Source organism: Chamaea fasciata, unplaced genomic scaffold, assembly GCF_029207755.1.
Source record: "Chamaea fasciata isolate MVZ Bird 193981 ecotype frontalis unplaced genomic scaffold, bChaFas1.0.hap1 SCAF_58, whole genome shotgun sequence".
Lineage (NCBI taxonomy): Eukaryota > Metazoa > Chordata > Aves > Passeriformes > Sylviidae > Chamaea > Chamaea fasciata.
The window spans coordinates 480,225-504,416 of NW_027094143.1; the positions used below are offsets into that span (position 1 = coordinate 480,225).

General features: G+C 44.0%; 1 protein-coding gene and 1 pseudogene across 2 annotated transcripts; one reads left to right on the forward strand and one right to left on the reverse strand.

The window, feature by feature from the left end:
- Window positions 1–822: 822 nt before the first annotated feature.
- On the reverse strand, window positions 823–9,856 carry LOC136304221 (inhibitor of nuclear factor kappa-B kinase subunit beta-like; annotated as a pseudogene).
- Window positions 9,643–18,578, forward strand: LOC136304227 (tissue-type plasminogen activator-like). Of its 2 annotated transcripts, XM_066207846.1 has the most exons (7): window positions 9,643–9,737; window positions 11,366–11,579; window positions 15,723–15,824; window positions 16,854–16,893; window positions 17,296–17,427; window positions 17,809–17,922; window positions 18,294–18,578. In XM_066207846.1, the coding sequence occupies exons 3-7, from the start codon at window positions 15,762–15,764 to the stop codon at window positions 18,455–18,457; spliced, it is 513 nt and encodes a 170-aa protein (XP_066063943.1). In that variant the 5' UTR covers window positions 9,643–9,737; window positions 11,366–11,579; window positions 15,723–15,761; the 3' UTR covers window positions 18,458–18,578. The 2 variants fall into 2 exon arrangements, with proteins under 2 accessions (XP_066063943.1, XP_066063944.1); XM_066207847.1 differs by lacking the exon at window positions 11,366–11,579.
- Window positions 18,579–24,192: the final 5,614 nt, after the last annotated feature.

Below are 24,192 nucleotides of genomic sequence, written 5' to 3' on the forward strand. Positions count from 1 at the left end.
GAGTAAGTCAGGCGGCAGATTATGAGGGAACCGGTGCTTCCTATCTCTGTGCATCTCCTACTCTCCCCCTTGGCCATGAGTAAAATGCAGATTTCATTCAGCTGTGTTAGTGGTGGCAAAGTTGCACATTCAGAACTTCGAAGCCAGGCACTTCCTTAGTCCATTTACAGAAGAGTGAATACATTACCAAGAAACTCTGCTCTTGATCCTTCATTGTGTCATGCATCACATTTTCTAGTTGGCTACAAAGTTTCCCAGATTCCAGCAGCAGCTCCTCACTGAAAGGGGCAATTATTACACTATTAATTTCTGTGGCAGTTTAAAGAGATGCTGCCTCTATCATTAAGAAATACTTCTGGCAGATACGCTGCAGAACACTGAAGTTAGTCAGGTCATAGGCTTGTAATTCATACTGCAACTTGAAAAGTTGGTGGCAGCCCCTGATTTACCAAATGGGGGAAAGGAAATGTATTCCAAGATGGAACTGGGTTCTTATTAGGTGGAACCACTGTTGCTAGAGGAAAAGCTGAGAAGCCTATAAACTTAAGGATGGGGCAACAGGCAAAAACAAAACCAAGGTCTTTCATTCCAAGTGGTAACCCAGTTCATTTAAGCAAGCCGGAACTACGCATGCAGCAGTCTCAATGACACAGCTCAGCTACTGTGACCTTACATGACAATACTTCAACAGTTCTTGCTGGCAGTGTACTTCCAAGCGAGCCCAACCATCTCAGATTAAAGGAAGAAAACCAAAAACCACTTTTGTTACTGAGGCTGGGGGAAGTGAAGCCATACATGATACCAAATTTTCATATGGAAGATCTGAAAGCCCCAGGAAGTCTTAACTACCAAGTAAACTAAGGTTGCTGACAATGCAAGCTGAACACAAAGTGTAAAATATGAGAAACCCTGTGTGCCATTATTGCACAAAGCAGGAAACCTAGCTTTGTAGTGGTGGCATTAGCAGCCGAAGAACTCCAGACTTTGCCTCAGCTTTTTCTTACAGATTCTGATAAATTGAATGTTCCAGAAGGGACTTGCAGCAGCAGTTGACCTGAGCTACCAAGACGGGATGTGTTCACGCTCTCTGGACTGCCAGTAACAGGACCACGCACTTTACTCTGATGAAAACACAAAATATTCAGAGTGCAATTGTTCCCGCTAGTTTTCAGCAGCCGGGAATATGAGGCAACCTGGAACTTGGCTTTCATACTGATTCAAAATAAAGAAAAGAACCATAGGATACACTCAATTTACTATTGTTTCAGTAGCCTGTGCTACAAACCATATTCTCAGGTTAAAGGGGAGTTCTTATTTTACTTACACAAGCAATTTTCAGCAAGTTCCACAGTTCTTTCTGTCGTTTCTCCTGAAGCCTAACAACTGTTTCTTCATCTTCACTCATCAGATTCATCACTTTCTCCACTCTGGGGAACAATTCCAATGCCTTCTGTTTGCAAACTACAGTTTTACTATTAAAAAAATAAAAACTAATCAGATCACACATGGGCCACTGCAGTAGGAGAACAGTTCTGAAGTTAATTATTTTCTGTTAACACTGCAAGATCTCAATAGCCATATGCAATGAGTTTTAAACCTTCTCTTGCTGGAAGAGAAAATACCTTCTCTCAACTCTGAATAAAATGTACAAAGCTCACCTGAGCTGAGCATAAATGACTCAAACTTTTTTTTCAAAGGTCTGGATTGCCTGTAGAAGCAGTCGTACTATTTCCTGGCTGTCACCGCCTGTCCTCTGATCTGGAATGAGAGCCAATATTACACAGAAAGGTCGGTTTATAGGACAGAGTGAGAAGATTCTTAGCCGCTCATTTCCACTACTGCTTTAATCCTGAAACAGCCAAAGTTCAGGATATGCGAGTTTGAGTGGGATGAATTACACTGAATTTTAGCCACCTTCTTCAAAATTTAAAGAACTTGAAAAGGAGAGTTGGGACTGTATCAAAGGAACAGTCGTGTCTTTCATCCTTTCTACCCAGAAAGGTTGTTTGTTGCTTGTGGCAACAGCCTGCTCTGAGAAGAGCTCCAGAGGAGTTTCGAGAACAGCTCACAAAGCACCAAGAAAGGAAGGCTGGCCTAGTGTGAAACTGACTCCCTGACTTCCCTCTCGAAAAAAGGCAATCCAGGAGAGCCCATGTGCTGCTAGTGTCTGGGCAGGCCTAGAAGTCAGATAGTTTTCTCAATGATCCTTACTACACCTCCAAAGTTACGCACAAAGCAAGCTGACCTTGAGCTAAAGCGTCTTTTACCTCTTGGCTTCTCTCTGAGTCTTTGGTACAGCTCTCTGGCTTGTTCTTCTCTAGAAGAAAAAAAGCAGGAAAGAAAAGGATTTCCAAAGAACCAAAACATGCAACAAATAGTTTGAGAACTCAAATCTTTTCTATACCTGTCTGCCATTTCAGAACAATGACAGATGAGTCAAAAAACATCTTTAGTGTTAAAGTGCTCCCAGTCCCCCACAATTTGGGTGGAAGAAACAGCCCTTTCACTGTCCTCTAGCGAGTAAGCTTAGCCAGAAACACTCCTGCATCTGAAGCTCAAGGTAGTTCAACTCACAAATCCTCCAGTGTTCCTCCTTGTTTACGACCTAGCGGGCTTCTCTGCAGGTCCACGGTGTCTGTCTGCAGGGCCATCATCCTCTTCACCACCTGCTCCACATCATCTTCCTGAAAGCAGGGTAGAACATAAGCAACACAACAGTCTCATACCTAGAGACACTACCACTCACACTCAAACTGGTTCTTCCTTTCTCATTCTTATTTCTAAACAAACCAACAAGATGCAAACAGCAGCCTTGGCCAAAGACAAACAAGTCGTTTCAATTCAAGGAAATTCCAAGACGTTTCTGGGGCTTCGCCAAGATCTCCCGTTTCCCCCTAAGCCTTACAACAGAACGAGCTTCATGTAGTACTAATAATGCACAAAAATTGTGCCACACAAACCAAGGCAATGTGAAATCTGACATCAGTGCAGATACAAGGGGCTTCTATTTAAGGCAGGGACAATGAAGCTAAAGGGGGAGGAGGGGAGAGATAACAAAAACAAACCTCTTTATGACTAGCAGTTAGATTTAGAAACATACCCGCCCACAAAGTTCCACAGCTTGCTCCATCTCTTTCCAGGCAAACAGCAGCTTCTCAGAAGCTAGAGGAATCAAAGAAGAGTGACTGGCTTTCTCAGGTTCACAGAGAAGGAGGCAGGTGTTTTTGTGAGGATAAGAGTCATGAAAAGACCCGTTTGCCAGATGCTATACTCACTAATTCCAAACTCAATCTGCTCTTTATACTTTTCCAGGTCAATTTGGATGCTTGTTTTAAAGAAGTCCAGCTTTGCTTCCAGCTGCTGAGAAAGGGAGGCCATAGAATCCTTCATCTTCCAGAGGGTACTATTGTAACGCAACAGATTCATCCTGCAAGGACAAGAAGGTCCTATTAGCCTCTGAAAGTAGAAATCCACCAGGCTTTCATTTACATCCAAAACAGATACTTGAGACAGCGGTGAGGACAAATGCAGTTGTGCCAAAGGGCTAACTCTCCACTTTTCATGAATTGCATACAGCTCCAATCACGGGCTTTCCCATTCCAACAGGGTCCCATTTCTGTCTTCCCTTCCACCAGCGCACAAAGACAGAGATAAGTATTGTGGAGAAACGGCCACCGTACATGGCTGCTCGCTGCCCCTGCTGAAGCCGATTACAGTCCTCTTTCAGCATCCGCATCGTGTGCCAGATCTGACCCCACACTTTCCGCAACTGGAAAAAGTGGAGATCCTTCTTTGGATCCTGAACTGAAAACAGAGGAGGTGGGAGAAAGGGAAATGGACATATCAGCGTGAAGCAGGAATAGTGTGTTATCACAAAACAGACCAAAACATTGCTCCTTTGAGGGGCATGCTACTGCCTGCAAAGCCTAGAGCTGGATAACCCCTGGGCAGCTCCCCTAGCATGTCAAAATCAAACACCTCCCTTTTTTAGTTATTCTGATAAACTGAATGAATGACAGTCCATTTTCCTGCTTCTTCAGTCCCAATACGCAAAAGCTCCCTCTACTCTTTGTGCACGATACAGACCACAAAACACAGACGCCCCTCTCAACACTGACCCCGCCCCGCCCTTCATATTCATGCCAGAGGAGTCCTTACGGATGCAGCCAACACTTTCTGGATGAGGACGCAAGGCCACCTGAGCCTCAGGAAACTTGCTTGTTATCAAAGAGGAAGAGAAGGTCTGTGTCTGCTGCTGCAGTATCATTCACCTGCAGAAGACAAAAGACCCAACCAGGTTTTCTTGGGAAGAGCAAGCCTTGCTAACACCACAAACAGAAGAGTCCTCCTCAACCAAACACAGAGCACCAAAGGCAACAGGCTGCCTACGCTACAGTGGCTGTTAGGTCTGTGAGGTTACCATGACAAAAGCATGCCACAACAGCAGGGAGTGCTCTGATCCCAAAGCGAGTGCAGTGACTTCTGATTCACTCAAACTTAAGAAAGGGAATACTGAGACTCACCTTGCCATCAGCTGTATGTTTAGTGACCAACTTCTGAGAAAACAATTCAAGTCCTGCTTCCTGCAGTAGTTCCTGGTCCTGTTCTGGAATTCCTGTATCTGACTGAATCCTGGCCTTCACACTCTGCAGAGTCTCTTCCTCTGTCACAGGGTAGGTGTGCACAGTTCCCGTAACCATGTTCAAAACGTGAAGCAACTACCAGAAGAGTAGCGTGGCATGAGAAAGGCTGAAGATACATTGGTCATCTTAGAGCAGAGATTGAGGGACCTAAAAAATGACCACCAAGAAACTGTTCAAAGCACTTGGCAGAATCAAGAAGTCACTTTACAGCTACTTCCTAACATTATGGCAAAGTTCTTGTCCTCCATCAAGTGGAAGAGAGGCCACATGGCAGTTAAATACCTGTAGAATCCTCTCTCAGAATATGGAACCAAGCATGCACAGAAGCTCTCCACTACTCCCAACAAGCTCAGGGAGTATTTGTCCTCAAAGAAGCAAGAGGAAAGCACCTGCCACTAACGGTCAGGAGACAGTTCTATGAGTTTCTGCCTCACTCTTCCTCCTAAGTCTAGGATTCAGAGGCTCAGGAAACTGCTCTCTGGAAAACTTTTTAGGCTAATACAGACATATTGCTTACCTTCAAGTTCAAAATGTCATCCAATGCTTTGAAACACCCATTGGGTCCATAGGTAGGATCTGTACCTCTCTGACGTGGGTGCCACATTAACATGAGTTGCGGCCATTTCTCCAGCCTCCCAGACAAAACACTGAGCAACAAAAACCAGGAGATCAGAAAAGGTGAAAGGGCATTTGCAGTAACAATATGGCCTGTTCTGTGTGGGAGGACTGACAAAACTGCCCCCCTCCTTCTCCCTCCAGCGCTCCACCTCTCCCCATCACAAACGCAGCGTTTAGAAGGCAGAAACCAAGACTACACAAGTCTGACAAGCGACAGTAGTACTGCCTGTGTCACGCACTCAATGTATTCACAGATTAACACAGTAAGGCATATAACACAAACTTGGTCCTTTTGCAGAAGAATCAGTTTATCTCAGCACAGCAATTTCTAGTACTCACCTGTTTAGACTGTTGGGGCAGGGCAAACTGCTAGAAAACTTGACTTCTCCGGATAAGTCTTCTGAAACAACAATATCCAGCTCACTCTTCTGACGCACTTTTGTATGCCTAATGTAAGCGAGTACAATGGTGAAAAAATTGCCCGCCTTTCCCAGCCTGCATGCTAGTAGGCTCTTAAAAGCTACTCTTGACATATAATACAGATGCCACTTTGGTTTCTGTTACCTGCCCTGCAGGAGTCAGCCCTTATCCCATAGAGCAAGTATCAGGAATGCTGAACTTGCTCAGGTGAGTCAAGCCCCTGTGAAAGGGGTCACTTTCCAAAAGGGCAAGAAACATAGGGATATTATCCTCAGAATCAAGGGACCACACTTCTGCTTCCTAAAAACAAGAAAGTCACATCATGCCCACTTACCACCCAGCCACGGTTCACTCACCATTGCACTGGCTGCCAGTTGGGTAGGAATGGTCGGAAGCCTGCAATGCACTCAAAGGCAAGCGTGCCAAAGCTCCAGGAATCCACTGTCACCGTATACTTCTGCTGTTCCAGCAGCTCTGGAGCCTGATACAGTTTACACGCGTGAGACAAAGCCAGATGGCTTTGGCCAGAAAGCTCTTAGCTTTCTCTATCCCTTAACATCTCATTAACATTTGTACAAATAATTAAAGACATTACTGAACGCTGCCTCTCACGTGCTTTAAGACCTTCCTGGAGTGAGTAGCATAGGTTACTGGCACTCCTGCTTATTTATAACAGATGCAGGTAGCACAAAACCCAGTCTCAGCAAAACCCAGCGTCAGCAAAAAAGCAGTCACCTTTGCTAGCTTCAGCACCACAAACGCACCCCATACCGTGCAAGTACCTAATCCCAGCCCAAAGCTTGGTAACAGTTAATTCTATCCCACTAGAAAGCAGTAGCTGCTCTTCTAGCTGAATTCCTTTCTTACCAAGTACTGCAGAGTCCCAACAAAGGATGTGCACAGGCTCCCCTGATCCAACTCCTTAGCATAACCAAGGTCAATGATTTTGTGTATTAACTGAAACACACAACAGAGAATAAGAATGCCAGACTGAAGTCCTGTTAAAAGCACATCATACAGCAGAAAGAAAAGGTCTGGCTCTTCAAAGCTATGCAGGAAAGGTGCCAGTGAAGAGATAGAAGCAGAAATGGGAGGCTACTGTAGATTTCTAAAACCACAATGAATTTGAAGGTGTTGTAGCACACTTAGCAGTTACGCCTCTAGCTCCTTCCGATCTTTGGTCAATCAGTACAGTCTGCTTCTTTCCTTAATAGTTGAAAGTCAAAATGTCAGGTGTTAACAGACGTCTAATACAACGTCTCACCTCAGCTGCACACAGAATACTATGTGACAGTGACCTGAGACAGGTGTTATCCTGGGCTGAGTGCTCTTGCAGAGGGACCATGTAACTACATGAAGCACATGCAGGTTCCTTGTAAGTTTACTTGTCTGTGCAGGTAGAGACGACTGCTTCCTGCTTACCCTTTGCTCTCCTTGCTGCAGCACAATGTTCTCTGGCTTCAAGTCTCTATGGGTGATCCTGTTCTCATGAAGGTATCTGAGAGCAGAAGCTGAGACAGAAAAAGCCAGTTGTTAGAGTTAAGTAACAGTACCGAGCATGAGCTCAGTAAGGATTCATCTATTCTATCTAGTAATAAGCATGGCTTTCACATCAGACCTTGTACAATCAAACATACAATGAAACACTGAGTGTAAGGGGTAAAGTCAGCATCATAGAACTCTGGACACAAATTGAGTTCTCTCTCTGGATGTTCCCTCACATCCTTCCTGTAAACTGTAGTAATGCTGGCTAGCTTCCAGTAGGCAAGAACCTCCCCAGACTCCCAACACTTTTGGGAGATGATCAAGATCATAAAAGGTCAGTCTGAAATGGAGTCACTAAGGTCACTACTGTATATTTGGAGAGTGGACTCAGGACTAAAAGGGTTTCCATAGTTCAGACAACTGAAGGTACTGCCACCACTTACCAAAGTCAGATAACAAGATAAGAATAACTTCTTCCCGCAAGCCACAGCAATTCTCCAGCTGGTCCAGGTACTGCAAGTAAGGAACACAGAATGTAGTCTTTCCCTTCTCTATCCCGAGTGAACTCCAGAGTTCCACAAATTCTCAGGGATGCAAAAAGTTTCAGCAACAGCAATTAAATTCTCCAGAAGCACAAAACTCTATGGACTGTGACCTGCGGTAGCAGCAATTACAGCTTTGTGCCTTGGTTTAATTGCATGGGAAAGAAGATGAAAGAAGTCACTGTCATCCCGTTTTCATCCTTCTATTTGTTCCATCCCTCTTTGCCTGACAGTATCAACTCCAATCTGAGGCCTAAGGTCTGTGTTTTAGCTACGGGCAGATTATAGCAAAGGTCAGAAAAGCCTTAGGATTAGAACTACCATGTGTTATCTCTTCCTATGACAGACAAGAGTTAATCACTTTCAGGAAGGGTACAGCCTACAGATGCACCTACCCCACAATGGTCTTGGCCATACTCAAATACTCTTGCACGTCCCCTACACTTGCCCTCATTCTCTGTGTGCAAACTCCTCACAGTGTCACTTGCACCTAAAAAAATACAAAGCACTTAAGTCTTCAAAAGCTGAACATAATACCAAGGACCAAGTCACCAACACTTGTTGACGCCATGACTAAAAATAGGAAACATCAGGGTATGAAAGCAAAGGTTTGAAGGGAAAACTTCAGTAGAAAACCTAGGATCAGATCAGAAGGTGATCCATTCCTAGGTTACCATCCTAGGGGCCCCACCTTGCGGAGGTCTCCACCTTGGCAGTACTCCATGGCCAACAATGGCAAGTCATTTGGTGCGAGCTTCTGCATCCCTTCAGGGACATCGCGGGCAGCCACCACATTGGGCTGGTTCAGTCTGTAGAACAAAAATTAGGCAAGTATACATGATGTTCTGAAACTGCTATACGCTTTCATGTGCTCGTGGTCACCACGCAAAGCCCAACATGGTCACAAATGCTTTGAGAAATTGAGTCAGTGAATTCTAAAGGTTTCCATCTTTCACGGATCTAGACTCATTTCAACTCCTGGCACTTCATACGGAAGACAGTGTGTTTCTTCAACATGTACGCATTACAGATCTGTCTAGAAGGTACAGCAATGAGCCCTGCACAGGAGTGCAAGGGAGTCTGTTGCTACCGTCCAGAAAAGACCCAAACTGCAATGAGACTGCTGCAGCCGAAAATGTTAATCCAACACCCCAAGGGACTGCCGCAGCACAGACGTTAAGTCAGGCAAAGCGGCGGCTCTCGGTAGCAGCGTTGTTGTAGCGCTGAGGGCACAGCAGACGAGCCGAAGACGGCAGTGTGAGACCCAAGAGTCTCACACAGCACAAGGCGAAGCTTTCTTAGGCGTGAACTGCCACGCACTTGCCGCCGCAGCCGACTGGGCACCTCCCGGAAGAGAAATCCTTGGCGGCCGGCGGCCGAAAGCCTCTCCCCCCCATTTCCCTCAGCGCACCCGTCAGATCCGCGCTCCAGGGCCGTCTTGGCCAAGCGTCCCGGGGCACTGCCGCCACACCGCGCAGCGAGCCCTCCGCCCGGCCCGGCCGCAAGCGGGCACCGGGCTCGGCCCGGCGCCGCCGCCTCCCCGCCTCACCTCTTCATGATCTGTATTTCCAGCGCCCAGCGCTCGCGGCTGCGCGGGCTCAGCTCCTGCCGGCACTGCTCGATGGCCGCCTGCTCGCCGGTTTCCTGCGGACGCGGCAAGGGCTGGGCTAAGTGCGGGTCCCGAGTCGGGGCGCCGCGGGCCCGGCCGCCTCCTGCCTTGTTGTGCCAACGGATGACGTTGCCGAAGCTGCCGGTGCCGAGGCGCTCCCGCATCTCCCAGGGCCCGCAGGTCAGCGCCTGCAGCGCGGGCGGGCGACTCACGGCGGGCCCGGCTCCGCTCCGCGGGACCTGCGCTTCCGGCTCCGGCGCGACTGCCCGCCCGCCCGCCCTTAAAGGGGCCGCGCGGGGCCGGCGCTGGGCCCGGTCACGGCCGCCCCGGCGAGGAGCGCAGGAGCCGCCATCTTCGTGGCCGCCATACCGCGTGAAGTCATGGGCTCGGAATGACAGGAGAGTACAGCTCGTGGGCTGCGTAAGTAAAATTGCAGAGTTGCCGTCTTCTTCCCACAGCATCTCCCAAACTTGCCAATCCGGGATGCGCCATTTGCGTTTCCCGCCGCACCGCCCGAACCAAAGCGCTCTTCTGGGCATTACACCGGGTTTGGATAGTTCTTCCTCCTGGCCTGGCTTGGCGTGAGGCGCTTTAATGCCACTGCAAAGACACGCAACGGTACAGGGATGGAAAATACACTCCAAGACCTACCGCAACTCCAGTCGCCTGCACTGGACCTGCCAAAGCCACCGAGCACAGAGGGTCCCGTCTGGGTGACATGGGGCGGCTGTGGGATGTCATGATGTCACACTTCGTCACTGACATTAAACAGTCTTGCTGAAATTATCCCGAGGATCAGCTTAGAGAAAAGCCAGTAGGTGGTGCTTGAGAGAGCAGACACTTTTATTGCTGGTTTTCCTAAAATATGTTAAGCCCTACAAATGGCACCACACTCCGTAGACAATTATGGTTGTCCTTAAGCTGTGAAAAGTCAGAAAAATAATTTTTGAAATCTTCCCCCACGGCCATTAGTTTGTTAACATCTTTAATCTAGGCTGTTATCTTTAAAAATAAAATAAATTAGCCCCTGTTCACTCAGCAGTGTTTAATCTCAGCAACTGGAAGTCCTTTCTGGATAGGGTCAAATGCAGCTACACTTAAATCAGATTTATGGCAGTAATGTTATCACCAGCACCATGACTCTTGGGGAAATACATTTGATAATCTTGACATAGATCTCCGTGCAGAGAAGAGCTAAACATATAGAGTACGCAGTGTTTCATCTTTACCATTATGCAAAATAACCAGTGCCGTGCTTTCCAAAGGAGGACTCCATACAGCTGCTTCCTGAAAATGAAGTCACTCACATACTAGTTCTTATGCCTTACACTAAATTCTGTCAGGAGCCTGACTGCTAGTGACTCAGTCCCAAGTAGGTAGGACACATTCATCGCTGTAACAATTGCACCACTGACTGTTTTCATAACAGTGCCCAAAGATCAGCTCTAAAACTAATCATCGCATTTGTCTGCCACACTTTGATAACTGAATACCTCGTGACCACACCCCAGTGAGTAGATCTCAGTTTTCTAGGATGAGTAGCATCAGTGAACATTTAGCTCTGGTCCTCAACATGCTGTTCCTTATTTATATCTAAAGTTCATTAGAAGTTTTGTTCATTTAACTTGCAAGCTCCCCTGACTGTTTCTTCTCCCATGGCTCTGTTCAGGGCATGCTTTGCTCTACATGCGGGTCAGGGCCTCTCTGCCAAACATCTTAATTAGGAGTACAGCACACTACACTCGTGCATGAAACAGGAGTTTCTCGTTATTACTACTAAGTCGACATACTGCAGACTTCTGATTATATTAGAAAATAATACAGCTGTGCATTCATTCACTCACACACCCAGAAGCATAATGGGACAGGACAGTTCACTGTAAGAGACAAGTACTATTCTGTCATTGAACAGTAAGGTATTCAGTGGGGAAAAAAAATTGTTACGAAGGCTGAATCTGCTCTCTGACTGGAAAAGAGAGAGAACAAAACAAACTGGCCGTAAAATCCAGCAGCATGCCAGCAAGGAGCTTTCCTCCCGTCCCTCACAGGCTCCCCCCCAGCCAGCCGCCTGCCTGGACCATCCCCTAGATGCTCGGGAAGGGGTGGGATGTGGACAGCACGCCCCACGGCCCAGGGAGTCTCCACCCCCTCGAGTGGCGCTACAAGTAGGACAGAGATCAGAGCAGAGACGCAGGAAACACAAACCCAGCCTGGTCTGGAAAGCAAATCATCAAGAGAATACAGAAGAGAAGAAGCAAAAAGGTAGGCACTATTCTGCACCTGTTTCAAAACTGGCATTTCCTGTTTTCAACATGACTGGCATTGTCATTAAGTACTATTAAATATTATTATTTAATAAATCCCACTGAAGCACCATGATAGTTAACTAACTGAGCTATTGCCTTCCAGTTTTTGAAGAGATTCATAGTGTGGGTAAAGCTGCTAACTTTCAGTAGTTTCAGGAAAGCTGAAGCTTTCCAGGGAGAGGGCTGACAGCCTTGGGCTCTGACCAGTTAAGCAAGGAGGAGTCCCCCGCACAAAGGACATTAGCAGAAGAACTTAAAGGGAGAGTTGTTGACCAATATCTTGATGGTAAGGTAAGGAGACACAGAGAACTAGCTGCAAAAGGAGAATTTATCTGATCTTCCCAGGAGATCAGACTATGCCTTTCACTCCAGGTTCCAAAGCATGATAATGGAGGGACAGGGAGGAGGAGGAGGATGGGTCATCTTCAGTTCTCCCTAAATATGCTTCTCCTTAAATGTGGCCAAACCCACAGGAAATACCGAGAATGACTCCAAAAACAAAGACTTTGAAATACTCATTTCATCCAATGTCCTAAAAGACTACAGCATCTTGCTTTTGTTTCCTTTTGGGTTTTTAGCTCTTTCCCCCCAAAACAGAGGTCTGTTTGTTATATTTTTAAGGAGAAATAGTTCAATTGTGCTATTCATCTGCTCAGTTCAGAAAGGGGATGCAGAAACACTTTATCCAGAAGGCAGTCAGTTGCTTCAACTAAGTCAAGATAGCTGATCATCACCAAGAAAGCTATTAGTGCTATAGATTCAGAAACAATGTATGTTGGAATGGATGCATTGTGTCATTGGGAGGAAGGAGAGCTACTTTTAATATCTACATCTATAGATGTCACACTTAGGGACATGGTCTGGTGGATTTGGCAATGTTAGTTTTAAGTTGGACTCAATGCTCATAAAGGTCTTTTCCAACCTAAATGATTTTATGATTAAGAACTTTTTGTTCACACTTGATAAGTTACAGCTCTTTTTTTAGGTCTTACTCCACATTAGTAAGATAATGCACACATCATTACTGCTTAGAAAGGCTGTTAGTAATAATAAGGTTAATACGTGGGATTTTAAGCATTCCCGTTGATGATGCTTCAGCAAAAAGAGACAAATGTAGGGAATCGCACATTGTTATGTCCTAATGTACTTGAAAGTGTAGAATCAAAATGGCAGAACATTGCATCTAGGTCTTTGACTTATTGTCTAGTATTTTTGATGTAAAGGAAGTACAGCCTGAGATCAGAAGGCGCACGTGTTTATGAGAGCCCTGCCAGATGCGCATTGCTTGCAGGTTTCTACTTGGAGCTTTGTAAATACACTTTTCAAACAGACATAAAATTCCAATTTGACGAGGCTTATCATTCAAGACATTCCAATTGGCTGGCTTAAGTTGTACCTTCCCAAAACTGAAAATAAACATAGGGTAACATCTGTTACCAGTTTTCCATGCATAGTGGGACAGCAGCCATCAGTGGATGGACAGGTATCCCACGGGGAGCTGGGGAGAGGTGGGGGAAAGGCTGCAGCATTATAAGCTAAGATAGCCTGAAGAGGGGCAACAGAAATCCATGGAAGGCAGGGTGTGGCATCTGATGCAAAAAAACTTTAGAGAGACTATCTACAGCATTTGCAGTATAAACACATGCTGTGTAAGGCTAGAATCTACTTGTACAGATGAATATATGAGATAAACTTGATTAAGCCATGCAGGTGCTTTTAAAATAGAGACTCCTCATATCAGTCTTCCAGGCAAAGAAAAAATAAAAAGACATTCAACTACCCCCTGAAAATGGTCTGCAGTTTCCTGCTGGTTTCAGGTAGCTAAGATTTCTTCCAAGATATCAGTTAGGCCAGGGGGGAAAAAAAAAATCACTGGTGTTGCCTTGTTTTGGGGGCATCTTAGCAGATACCTCAGAAATAAGATCTCAAAAGTTCTTTACCGAGCTTCCCAGGCAGAAATTCTAACCAGGCAGCTCAACTCAGATCTAAGTAGTTTCACTGAACAAAGCTTTCTTTGAAAGCGTCTTAGCTACCGGAATCTTGTTTCTAACAGTTTTAAGAACTTCAAGCCTTCTCTACAGATAACAACAAAGATCACCAGTGATACCAACAATTAGCAAGTTAAAACATTGCCACTGTGGGATTCAGAACACAAGCCTGCATAGCTGTAATAATGAGCCACAGCTGCGGGGAGTAAGGATACTATAACACAGGGTTACAGCAGAAACCAACCGACTGGACAGCGGTTCAGATCATTCACTTCGGCTTTGGGAACGCTGCTGGTTTAGTTCAGATGCAATTGAAGTTAATGTCCATTTGGGAATCGCTTGTACCACTTTTTTTTAAAAAGGCTCACTATGCAGTGTTTCCTAAGAGGTGAAAAATGACTTGAAAGTATATAAAAAGTGTCTTGTGAAATCTATGGACCAATACAAGTCACTGAGAGATGCTCCGAATTTTAAGGATTTTATCGTCAAGATGTGACCTAAAGATAAAGCATGGAGTAATTAAGGTTCTCGGAAGATGTTCTTGTGAATCTTTTCAGTCTGACTTGCAACTTAAGTCCCTTCTTTTTGCAGCCTAATGATGAGAAATCACATCCTAAATTATCCTGCTGTACTTCTGGTTCTGCTTCAGAAACTGGATTATTTATACCTTTCCTTTGAACAAATTTTAAAACAAACAAACAAACAAACAGACAAACAAAAAAGCCCCAATGACAAGACTACTAAAAACCCAGAGTCTTTCTCCATATTAGCCCTGAATCCAAATTTATGACTCATCTATCATACTCCAGTTTCACCAGCTGTTATTCAGCTGCCTTCTTTGGCTTTATATAAACAGAGTCTGAGCTCATGATTTCTGGAAGTAGTAGTTTTTTCAAATAATTGAGTTAGCTTTCTGCATATAACATAGATGATAAAAAGGTGATAGTGTGGGCAACGGTGCCTGAATATTATTTCAAGTATTTGGAACTTCAGGGCAATCCTAGAGACTGGACATTAAAATCTATCTTCTTGCCTGTATCTTGTGCCTGCTACTTTATCTTGCTCCCAGCTCTTGGTTTGTATAGGAGGTGTTATATTTTAAAAGGAAGAGAGAAAATGGACTTGTGGTGCAGGACTTGTTCAAAGCAGGCAGGGTCCACCACATCTACATGACACCTTACAATCTTCCACTAGGGATCAATGAAGGTTCTCTCCCAAGAGTACTGATAGACGAGTCAGACTATGTAAATCGATTTGGAGAAAGCAGAAACTCTTCTTGGTGGATTGAAGAGGGCTTTGAAGTGTAAAGCTGCAGAAGAGATTAGAGGGAATAATGTATAGTTGTGACTGCATAGAAGTGACATACAGAAAGATGCTGCAACAAATAAATGAGGCTATCAGAAAAAAGCTAGCCTGCCAGACCATTGCCATAACTCTGCCTTTTTAGCAAAGGCGTATGATACTAGTAAAAACTAAAGGCTTAGTTGGGAAGGATCAGTAGAAATATTGAAAATAAGTCCTCACCTATCATCAAGCAAAATCATTTTGCCTACACATTCTCTACACAAGAGAGAATCTTCACTCTCACCCAAAGTAGCAGTCTACAAGAAATGCAGATCCTCTTAAACCACTGTTAACACAAACTGACCCTTCAGCAGACCCTCTGCAAGAGATCTCTTACGTAGGTGTCAGTAATCAGAATCTCAATTAACGCGTTTAAATCACCATTACACTGCATCATCAGATAAGCCCATCTCTGTAATAGTGCACATGGTACTACTGTTGGCATCCTACAATTTAGGGAAAAAGTACTTGGAATTTACTTCTGTATTATTCCCCAGGAAGCACTCTCTCAGTTTCCTCCAGATGTAAATGAGTGCGCTTTAGCTTATCAAGTTTCTAAGTTTATCGAGTAAAAGCACATCTGGATCCAGCCTGGCAGTCTCCCTAGGAAGACCAGGACAGTTAGACCAGACAGCTGAGAAGTGATGGGTTGAAAAAATGTATAAAAAGAATTCTCATCATTTAAAACTTTTATTTAAAGTTACACCTTGAACTGCATTCACACTGTAAACTTCCTTTGTTCAGCATCCTATTTTTTGTCTCTATAGATAATTTGATATTTAGAGCTGATGTGAAAAACACTCAGAATGGAAGGCAAGCTCCCATGTCTCCTTGTGCTGGTAGGAGCAATCATGACTGCCCAGTGCCAGGTAAGAGGCTAATGCATCAAATAATTCTCTTGCCATCTTCCTGTATTTTCAGCAGCATTTCTTTGCCATTGGCTGCAGCTGTCTGCATCAGGCAGAATGAGAATCTGCTTAGCTCACTACAAACCAGAGGAAGAAAAATGTTACAAAGTAGTCTATCATTGTGGATGTGTTATGTGTTATCCTGGCTCGTTTTCATTTCAAGACTTGCAAGTAAACAAGTCTTCTCCGGGTATTCTTGGTGTATCTGTTCACTGTCACCTTTCACTGTTAATAAGAACTCCATTGTAACCAGCCTTCCGTTTTCTATGGTCATCATCTTCATCACTATTCTCACTTAAAACTGCATGTCAGTGGTTCCCTTGTCCCCTCACTTTAAGCCTCACATCACACACAGCTTGAGTAAATGCTACACAATTCCAGAATGTTTACTCCCTTTCTCAAAAAACTGCTATCCCACCTTTCCTCCTTCTTATCTTCTTTCTCTTGTGGCCTAATCAAAGAAGCTTTCTAAATTGGTTTCCTCCATTAAACTTTATCCAAAATATTTCATTTAACTGGCTGCAAGAGACATATCTCTTAAAGATAATCAAGCTACAAAGTCTCCTGGGGAAACTGCATGTCAGTGAGCAAAAGTAACTGCTTGTTGACTGTACCTACCTTGGAAATTATTTGCTTGAACCTCCTTCAAATAGCAGAAAGCTGGCAAGCTTTAGTTAACATTTGCAACACCCCAAGAACACATAATGACTTCACACACAATGTGAGTACAGCATATCCCAAATTCACCTCACTCAGATGACAAGCAATCACCTGGTAATCTGTGGAACAAAATGATTTACAATTCTTAGGAACCCATACCGAGGTACTAGAGGCACTTTTCACTGTACTGTCTGACAAGAGGGCAGACAATTCCTCAGAGCTTCCTGATTTACATGCCCTTAAGAAAAGGACTGACTCTTTGAAGGTACTTGTTCTCTCATCTTTTTTAAGAGAGCAGTTACTCACAGAATTAACCTTCTTTGCTTGCAGGGCTTACACATGCGTTTCAAACGAGGAGCCAGATCTAGAGGTAAGCCAGGCTAACTAAAACCATGTTAGCTGGAGCATTATGAACATGGGAGGGGAAAGCAAATCATGCTGAGGAAACAGAGCCTGAGAGCTTTTTGTCATGGTTATGTGGATGAGAGATTCAGAAGGCAAAATACCAGAGCGTTAATACCATCCACAACAAAGTTTTCCCCTCCCTCTGCTCTTCTTGAAAGAAAGAGAGACGAGTCAATAGTGGAACAGTACATTTGGCAGCACAGCAGCGAGAGAGATGGGACAGTTGTGGTCTGAGAAGGAAAAAGGGCAACCCATTAGACAGATGCTCCCATCACAGATGCTTTTCTCCTGGAAATAGAAGGGAGTCCTTTTGCTCAGCCAGGTCTTTTCCCTGAACTAAAAGAGCATTTCCTTTCTCCGATTACAGCCATTTGCACAGATAATTCATCTGCAGAAATTTACCAATACAGGGGGACCTGGCTGAGGCTTTCAGGGAGCAGAATCGAATACTGTAGGTGTGGCAGTGGTTGGAGTCACTGCCACACTGTGCCTGTCAGAGGTAAGTATGACAAAGAAAAAGGAAATGGTGAGAGCTTGTCCATCTAATCATCCACTGTCAGGGCCAGAGTTACTGCACAGAAAATTTGTCTGGGAATAGAAGATGATAGAAAAGAAAATACCAGTATACACTGTCATGGGCGGGACTAAGTGGGAGTGGGCATGGAGCTGAGAAAGTCTGACAGAATATGTGGAGAGAATGAAAGAGAAAAAATTGAAGCGCTACACAAAAAGGCTGTAAGCACATGGCAATAACAGGTGGGTAGGGAAAAACAGAACAGGCTGAAAGAGACTGACAGGAAAATGAAAGGTGTATATACATTTCCAGCTTCTTGCTTCTGTGAAATCTAACAGTATTTCCTGGCTTTTGCTTATTCCACAGCCTGCACCAGAAATAAATGCCACAATGGGGGCCAGTGTTCACAGGCATATTATTCCCCACAGCTCTTCATCTGCCAGTGCCACCAAGGTTTCTCAGGGAAGCAGTGTGAAATAGGTGAGTATACCGCATCAACTGCTGTGAACAATGCTGTTGGGGTTAGCTATGCAGTACACAAGGATGAGATACCCAGAAGCTCCTGCTGTAGGCTAGGCTCTCTAGTAAGTTGTCTTTTTTTATTCTAAAGCTAATACTACAAAGAACTTTTAAGCACATCTTGGTTGTTCTAGGTGTCTCTTAATAAAACTCTAAATTTTGTAACTGAAGACCTTCATATACACTTACAGACTGCCTGACAGGGCATTTTCACTGACTTACTAGACAAGACATTTGAGAGCCAAGTTTAAACAGGGCAGAGACTGGGGAAACTGTCAGGGAAAAGAATTGGTATGCTGTCCTTAGATTTTCAGATCTTACCTTGTTTTCAGATACTGAAGTTAAATGCTACAAAGACACTGGAGTAACATATAGGGGTATCTGGAGCACGGCAGAGAGTGGAACTGAATGTTTAAATTGGAATAGCAATGGCCTGGTGGACTGGTTCTCTCCACAAACAGAGAAGCTTCTGCAGCACGAAAAGTGCTTCTCTTAGCCTGGGAAGCGAGAAAGCGCCTGTTCTCTGCGCCTAGTGCAGTCAGTGGTTCAACGCTGCAAGCAGGCTGGGAACAGCGGCTGGGCGCCGTTTCTGAGCTCTCCACAAGCAGAGAAGCTTCTGCAGCACGGAAAGTGCGTCTCCTAGCCTGGGAAGCGAGAAAGCGCCTGTTCGCCGCGACTAGTAACTAATAACTAGGACTAGTTCCATTGACGCATGCCACACGAGTTTCTTCACCTTACATAGCTTTCATTTCTACTTATGAATGCAATTGACTTTCCCTGCTGTTACTAGTTTTCCTCAGATTTTTAGTCCAGAGGGACTTTTATCCAAAAGGTCCAGGGACAAATAAGCACCAGAGTTTAACTTAACTGTGTTTTCCTTCATTTCCACTGTGCTTAAAATTCAAGACTTAAATAAAACTGAAAACACTCCTTCTGCAGTATCCTATACGTAGAATTTGAAAGTTTAAGTAAACTTTAGCATTCCAAGTAACAAGAACTTCCTGTGATCCCCATTTTAATGACGGAGAAGTGGAGCCTCCTCACAATTTCACAGGAGAGCTGGCAAAACCAGGAATGGGTGTCATAATTTCGATCTTTAACCACAGGCATATATTATTTGCTAGATAATATTTTTCTTACGTTGTCTCTGAATTCTGCACATCGTACCGCTCAATGCTGTTCTGATTAGTAAGACGAGCTGCTTTTCAACCTACTTTGTAACTGTATTTGCCTGAGCTCCCTCCTCTTACTGCATTCTTATGGTGCAAATGGTGTAAGTCGTTAACCTTCTATTACTGTATTCTGTCTCAGTTGTGCTTTTGATGATTACTTGCATCGTGCACTGGGAACGTGTGGGCACGAGGAACTGTGTGGTCTCCGTACTATGGCTGCCTCTTCTTACTGACATCTCTTGACAGACAGTTTTTCTGGCTGGAAGCTTTGATTCTCAAATAATATGCTAATAGTTAATTATGCTGTCTTCTGATTGTGATGGAACGTGAACAACTGTATTAATAACTAAAATGGGCTTTTTCTTCTCCATGTGTAGTGGTTTGGAAGCAAAACAAATGAGAGGCTCCAAGTCAGAGATACAATTTAATAGGAAAAAAAAAAGGAAAGAAAGTAAACTAAAATAGATGCAATAATACAAAAGACCACTGACAGAGTCAGAATACAACCTGAGCGGAGTGATGGAAGCAGTCCAGATGAGGTGGTCTTCCTGAAGCAGTGATCCTGTAGAAAGGTCTGGTAGCTCGGGTCCTCTGGGAATCCAGTGGGTAAGCGCCCCTCTGGTGTTCAGAGTCTCAGCTTATATCCAGGCTGGAATGCTTGGTTCCTCCCTCTGGGCGGAGCATCTCACAATGGGATGGTGAGTCATGTGATAAGGCCTGATGGGCCCATTAACAGGAGGTAGTCCAGGAGGGGGTTATCTGTGAGCTGTGTAGCAAAGGTGCTGATGGGCCATTAACAGAAGATAAGCCAGAGTGGAGGAGGCAGGGAGCACTGCCTCACCTGGTTTCAACAGTTCATGAAGATGGTGATAGAATATACTTCAACCCAGGACAAAATTTTAAAGCCCCAAAATCCCCTAAATTCACCCCAAAATTTCCACCCAAAATCCCAAAAATTCACCCCAAAATTCCCACTAAAAATTGGGATTTTTAGAGCCCCAAAATCCCTAAAAATTCACCCCAAAATTTCCCCCCAAAATGCCAAAAATCACCCCAAAATTCCCACTAAAAATAGGAACTTTTAGAGCCCCAAAATCCCCCAAAATTCACCCAAAATGCCCCAAAAATGACCCCAAAGATTCCCACTAAAAATCGGGATTTCAGAGCCCCAAAATCCCAGAACATGACCCCAAAATCCCGACTGAAAACTGAGATGTTTTTAAGCCCCCAAATCCCCCAAATTCACCCCAAAATTCCCACCCAAAATCCCCCAAAATTCCCATTAAAATTGAAATTTTTAGAGCCCAAAAATCCCCAGAATTCACTCCAAAATTTCCTGCTTAAAGTGGGAATTTTTAAAGCCCCAAAATCCCAAAAATTCACCCCCCACAACTGAGATTTTTAAAGCCCCAAAATCCCCCAAATTCACCCCAAAATTCCCACCTAAAATCCCTCAAAAAACCCCAAAATTCCCACTAAAAATTGGAATTTTTAAAGCCCCCAAATCGCCTAAAGTCACCAAAAATTTGGAATTTTTAAAGCCCCAAAATCCCCTAAATTCACCCCAAAATTTCCACCCAAAATCCCAAAAATTTACTCTAAAATTTCTCCACCAAAAATTGAGATTTTTAAAGCCCAAAAATCCCCTAAATTCAGCCCAAAATTTCCACCCAAAATCCCAAAAATTTACTCCAAAATTCCCCCCCAAAACTGAGATTTTTAAAGCCCAAAAATCCCCTAAATTCACCCCAAAATTTCCACCCAAAATCCCTAAAAATGACCCCAAAATTTCCACTGAAAACTGAAATTTTTTAAGCCTCAAAATCCCTCAAATTTACCCCAAAATTCCCCCCAAAAATTGGGATTTTTAGAGCCCCAAAAGTCCCAAAAATTCACCCAAAAATTGGAATTTTTAAAGCCCCAAAATCCCCAAAATTCACCCCAAAATTTCCACCCAAAATTCCAAAAATTTACTCCAAAATTCCCACTAAAAATTTGGATTTTTAAAGCCCCTAAATCCCCCAAAATTTACCCCAAAATTCCCTCAAAAATTGGGATTTTCAGAGCCCCAAAATCCCTAAAAATTCACCCCAAAATTCCCACCCCAAATCCCCCCAAAAAACCCCAAAATCCCCTCTAAAAATTGGAACTTTTAGAGCCCCAAAATCCCCCAAAACTCACCCATAATGCCCCAAAAACGACCCCAAAAATTCCCATTAAAAATCGGGATTTCAGAGCCCCAAAATCCCAGAAAATGACCCGAAAATCCCGACTGAAAAATGGGATTTTTAGAAGCCTCAAAATCCCCCAAATTCACCCCAAAATTTCCACCCAAAATGCCAAAAATCACCCCAAAATTCCCCCTCCAAATTTGGAATTTTTAGAGCCCCAAAAATCCCAAAAATTCACCCCAGAATTTCCACCCAATATCCCAAAAAATGACCCCAAAATTTCCACTGAAAACTGAAATTTTTTAAGCCTCAAAATCCCTCAAATTTACCCCAAAATTCACCCCCAAAATTGGGATTTTTAGAGCCCCAAGAATCCCAAAAATTCACCCAAAAATTCGAATTTTTGAAGCCTCAAAATCCCCAAAATTCACCCCAAAATTTCCACCCAAAATCCCAAAAATTTACTCCAAAAATTCCCACTAAAAATTTGGATTTTTAAAGCACCCAAATACCCAACATTCACCCCAAAATTTCCCTCAAAAATTGGGATTTTCAGAGCCCCCAAATCCCTCCAAAAAACCCCAAAATCCCCACTAAAAATTGGAACATTTAGAGCCCCAAAATCCCCCAAAAGTCACCCAAAATGACCCCAAAATGACCCCAAAAATTCCCATTAAAAATCAGGATTTCAGAGCCCCCAAATCCCAAAAAATGACCCCAAAATTCCGACTGAAAAATGGGATTTTTAGAAGCCCCAAAATCCCCCAAGTTCACCCCAAAATTCCCACCCAAAATCCCCCCATTAAAACCCAAAATTCCCACTAAAAATTGGGATTTTCAGAGCCCCAAAATCCCCAAAAATTCACCCAAAATGCCCCAAAAATGACCCCAAAAATTCCCACTAAAAATCGAGATTTCAGAGCCCCAAAATCCCAAAAAATGACCCCAAAATCCCGACTGAAAACTAAGATTTTTTAATCCCCAAAATCCCTTAAATTCACCCCAAAAATCCCACTCAGATTTCCCACTAAAATTGAGATTTTTTAGAGCCCCAAAAATCCCCAAAATTCACCCCAAAATTTCCTGCTGAAAGTGGGAATTTTTAAAGCCCCAAAATCCCCAAAATTCCCCCCAAAATTCCCACCTACAATCCCTCAAAAAAACCCCAAAATTCCCACCAAAAATTGCAATTTTTAGAGCCCCAAAAATCCCAAAAATTCACCCAGAATTTGGAATTTTTAAAGTCCCAAAATCCCCTAAATTCACCCCAAAACTTCCACCCAAAATCCCCTAAATTCACCCCAAAATTCCCACTAAAAATTGGAACTTTTAGAGCCCCAAAATCCCCCAAAATTCACCCAAAATGCCCCAAAAATGACCCCAAAAATTCCCATTAAAAATCGGGATTTCAGAGCCCCAAAATCCCAAAAAATGACCCAAATTTTCGCCCCAAAAATCAGGATTTCAGAGCCCCAAAATCCCAAAAAATGACCCCAAAATTCTGATTGAAAAATGGGATTTTTGAAGCCCCAAAATTACCCAAATTCACCCCAAAATTCCCACCCAAAATCCCCCAAAATTCTCACTAAAATTGAGATTTTTGGAGGCCCCAAATCCCCAAAAATGACCCCAAAATTCCCACTAAAAATTGGAATTTTTAGGAGCCCCAAAATCCCCAAAATTCACCCAAAAATTGGAATTTTTGAAGTCCCAAAACCCCCCAAATTCACCCCAAAATTCCCACTAAAAATTTGGATTTTTAAAGCCCCAAAATCCCCCAAATTCACCCAAAATTCCGACTGAAAATTGGGATTCTTGATGCCCCAAAATCCCCAAAATTCTCCCCAAAAATCCCAAAAAACCCCCAAACCCCCTCCCAGTACAAACCAGTACAAACCAGTAAAGAAAAACCCCAAACCAGTATAAACCAGTACAAACCAGTCACCCCAAATCCCTTCCCAGTTCATCCCACTTCATCCCAGTGACCCCTAAACCCTGTCCCAGTACAAACCAGTAAGGAAAACCCCCAAACCAGTACAAACCAGTATAACCCATGACGGGATACACCGAGGCGCAGAGCGGCACCACGGGGCATGACGGGATACACCGAGGCGCAAAGCGGCGCCGTGGGGCATGACGGGATACACCGAGGCGCAAAGCGGCGCGGAGCATGATGGGATACACCGAGGCGCAAAGCGGCGCCGGGGGAATGACGGGATACACCGAGGCGCAGAGCGGCACCGCAGGGCATGACGGGATACACCAAGGCGCAAAGCGCCTCAGGGCATGACGGGATACACCGAGGCGCAAAGAAGCGCGGGGCCCGATGGGATACACCGAGGCGCAAAGCGGCGCCGCGGGGAATGACGGGATACACCGAGGCCCCAAATGACCCCAAAATGGTCCCGAATTTCCCCCCAAAAAAATCTGCCCCAAATTTCCCCAAAAATCCCCAAAATTCCCCTCAAATTTCCCAAAAAAATCTAAAAAAATTCCCAAAATTTCCTCAAAAGTCCCAAAAAATTACCAAATTTTACCAAAATCCCCCCCAAAATTCCCAAAATTTCTTCAAAAATCCCCCAAAATTCTTCAAAATTCCTCAAATATCTCTCCCAAAATTGTCCCCAAATCCCCCCAAAATCGACCAAAATTCTCCCAAAAACAGCCCACAAAAATTCCCAAAATTTCCTCAAAAATTCCCCAAATTTTACCAAAATCCAAAAAAAATTCCCAAAATTTTGTCAAAAATCCCCCCAAATTCCCCAAAATTTTCAAAATTTTTTCAGAAATCTTCCAAATTCTCCAAAATTTCACCAAAATCTAAAAAAAATCCCAAAATTTCTACAAAAATTGCAAAAATCCCCCCAAATTTCTCAAAATTGCCCTCC

Coding starts and splice junctions, on each gene's coding strand:
- LOC136304227 (XM_066207846.1), top strand. CDS start 15,762: ATGGAAGGCAAGCTCCCATGTCTCCTTGTGCTGGTAGGAGCAATCATG. Junction 15,825..16,853: donor TCATGACTGCCCAGTGCCAG/GTAAGAGGCTAA, acceptor CTTTGCTTGCAG/GGCTTACACATGCGTTTCAA. Junction 16,894..17,295: donor ACGAGGAGCCAGATCTAGAG/GTAAGCCAGGCT, acceptor CTCCGATTACAG/CCATTTGCACAGATAATTCA.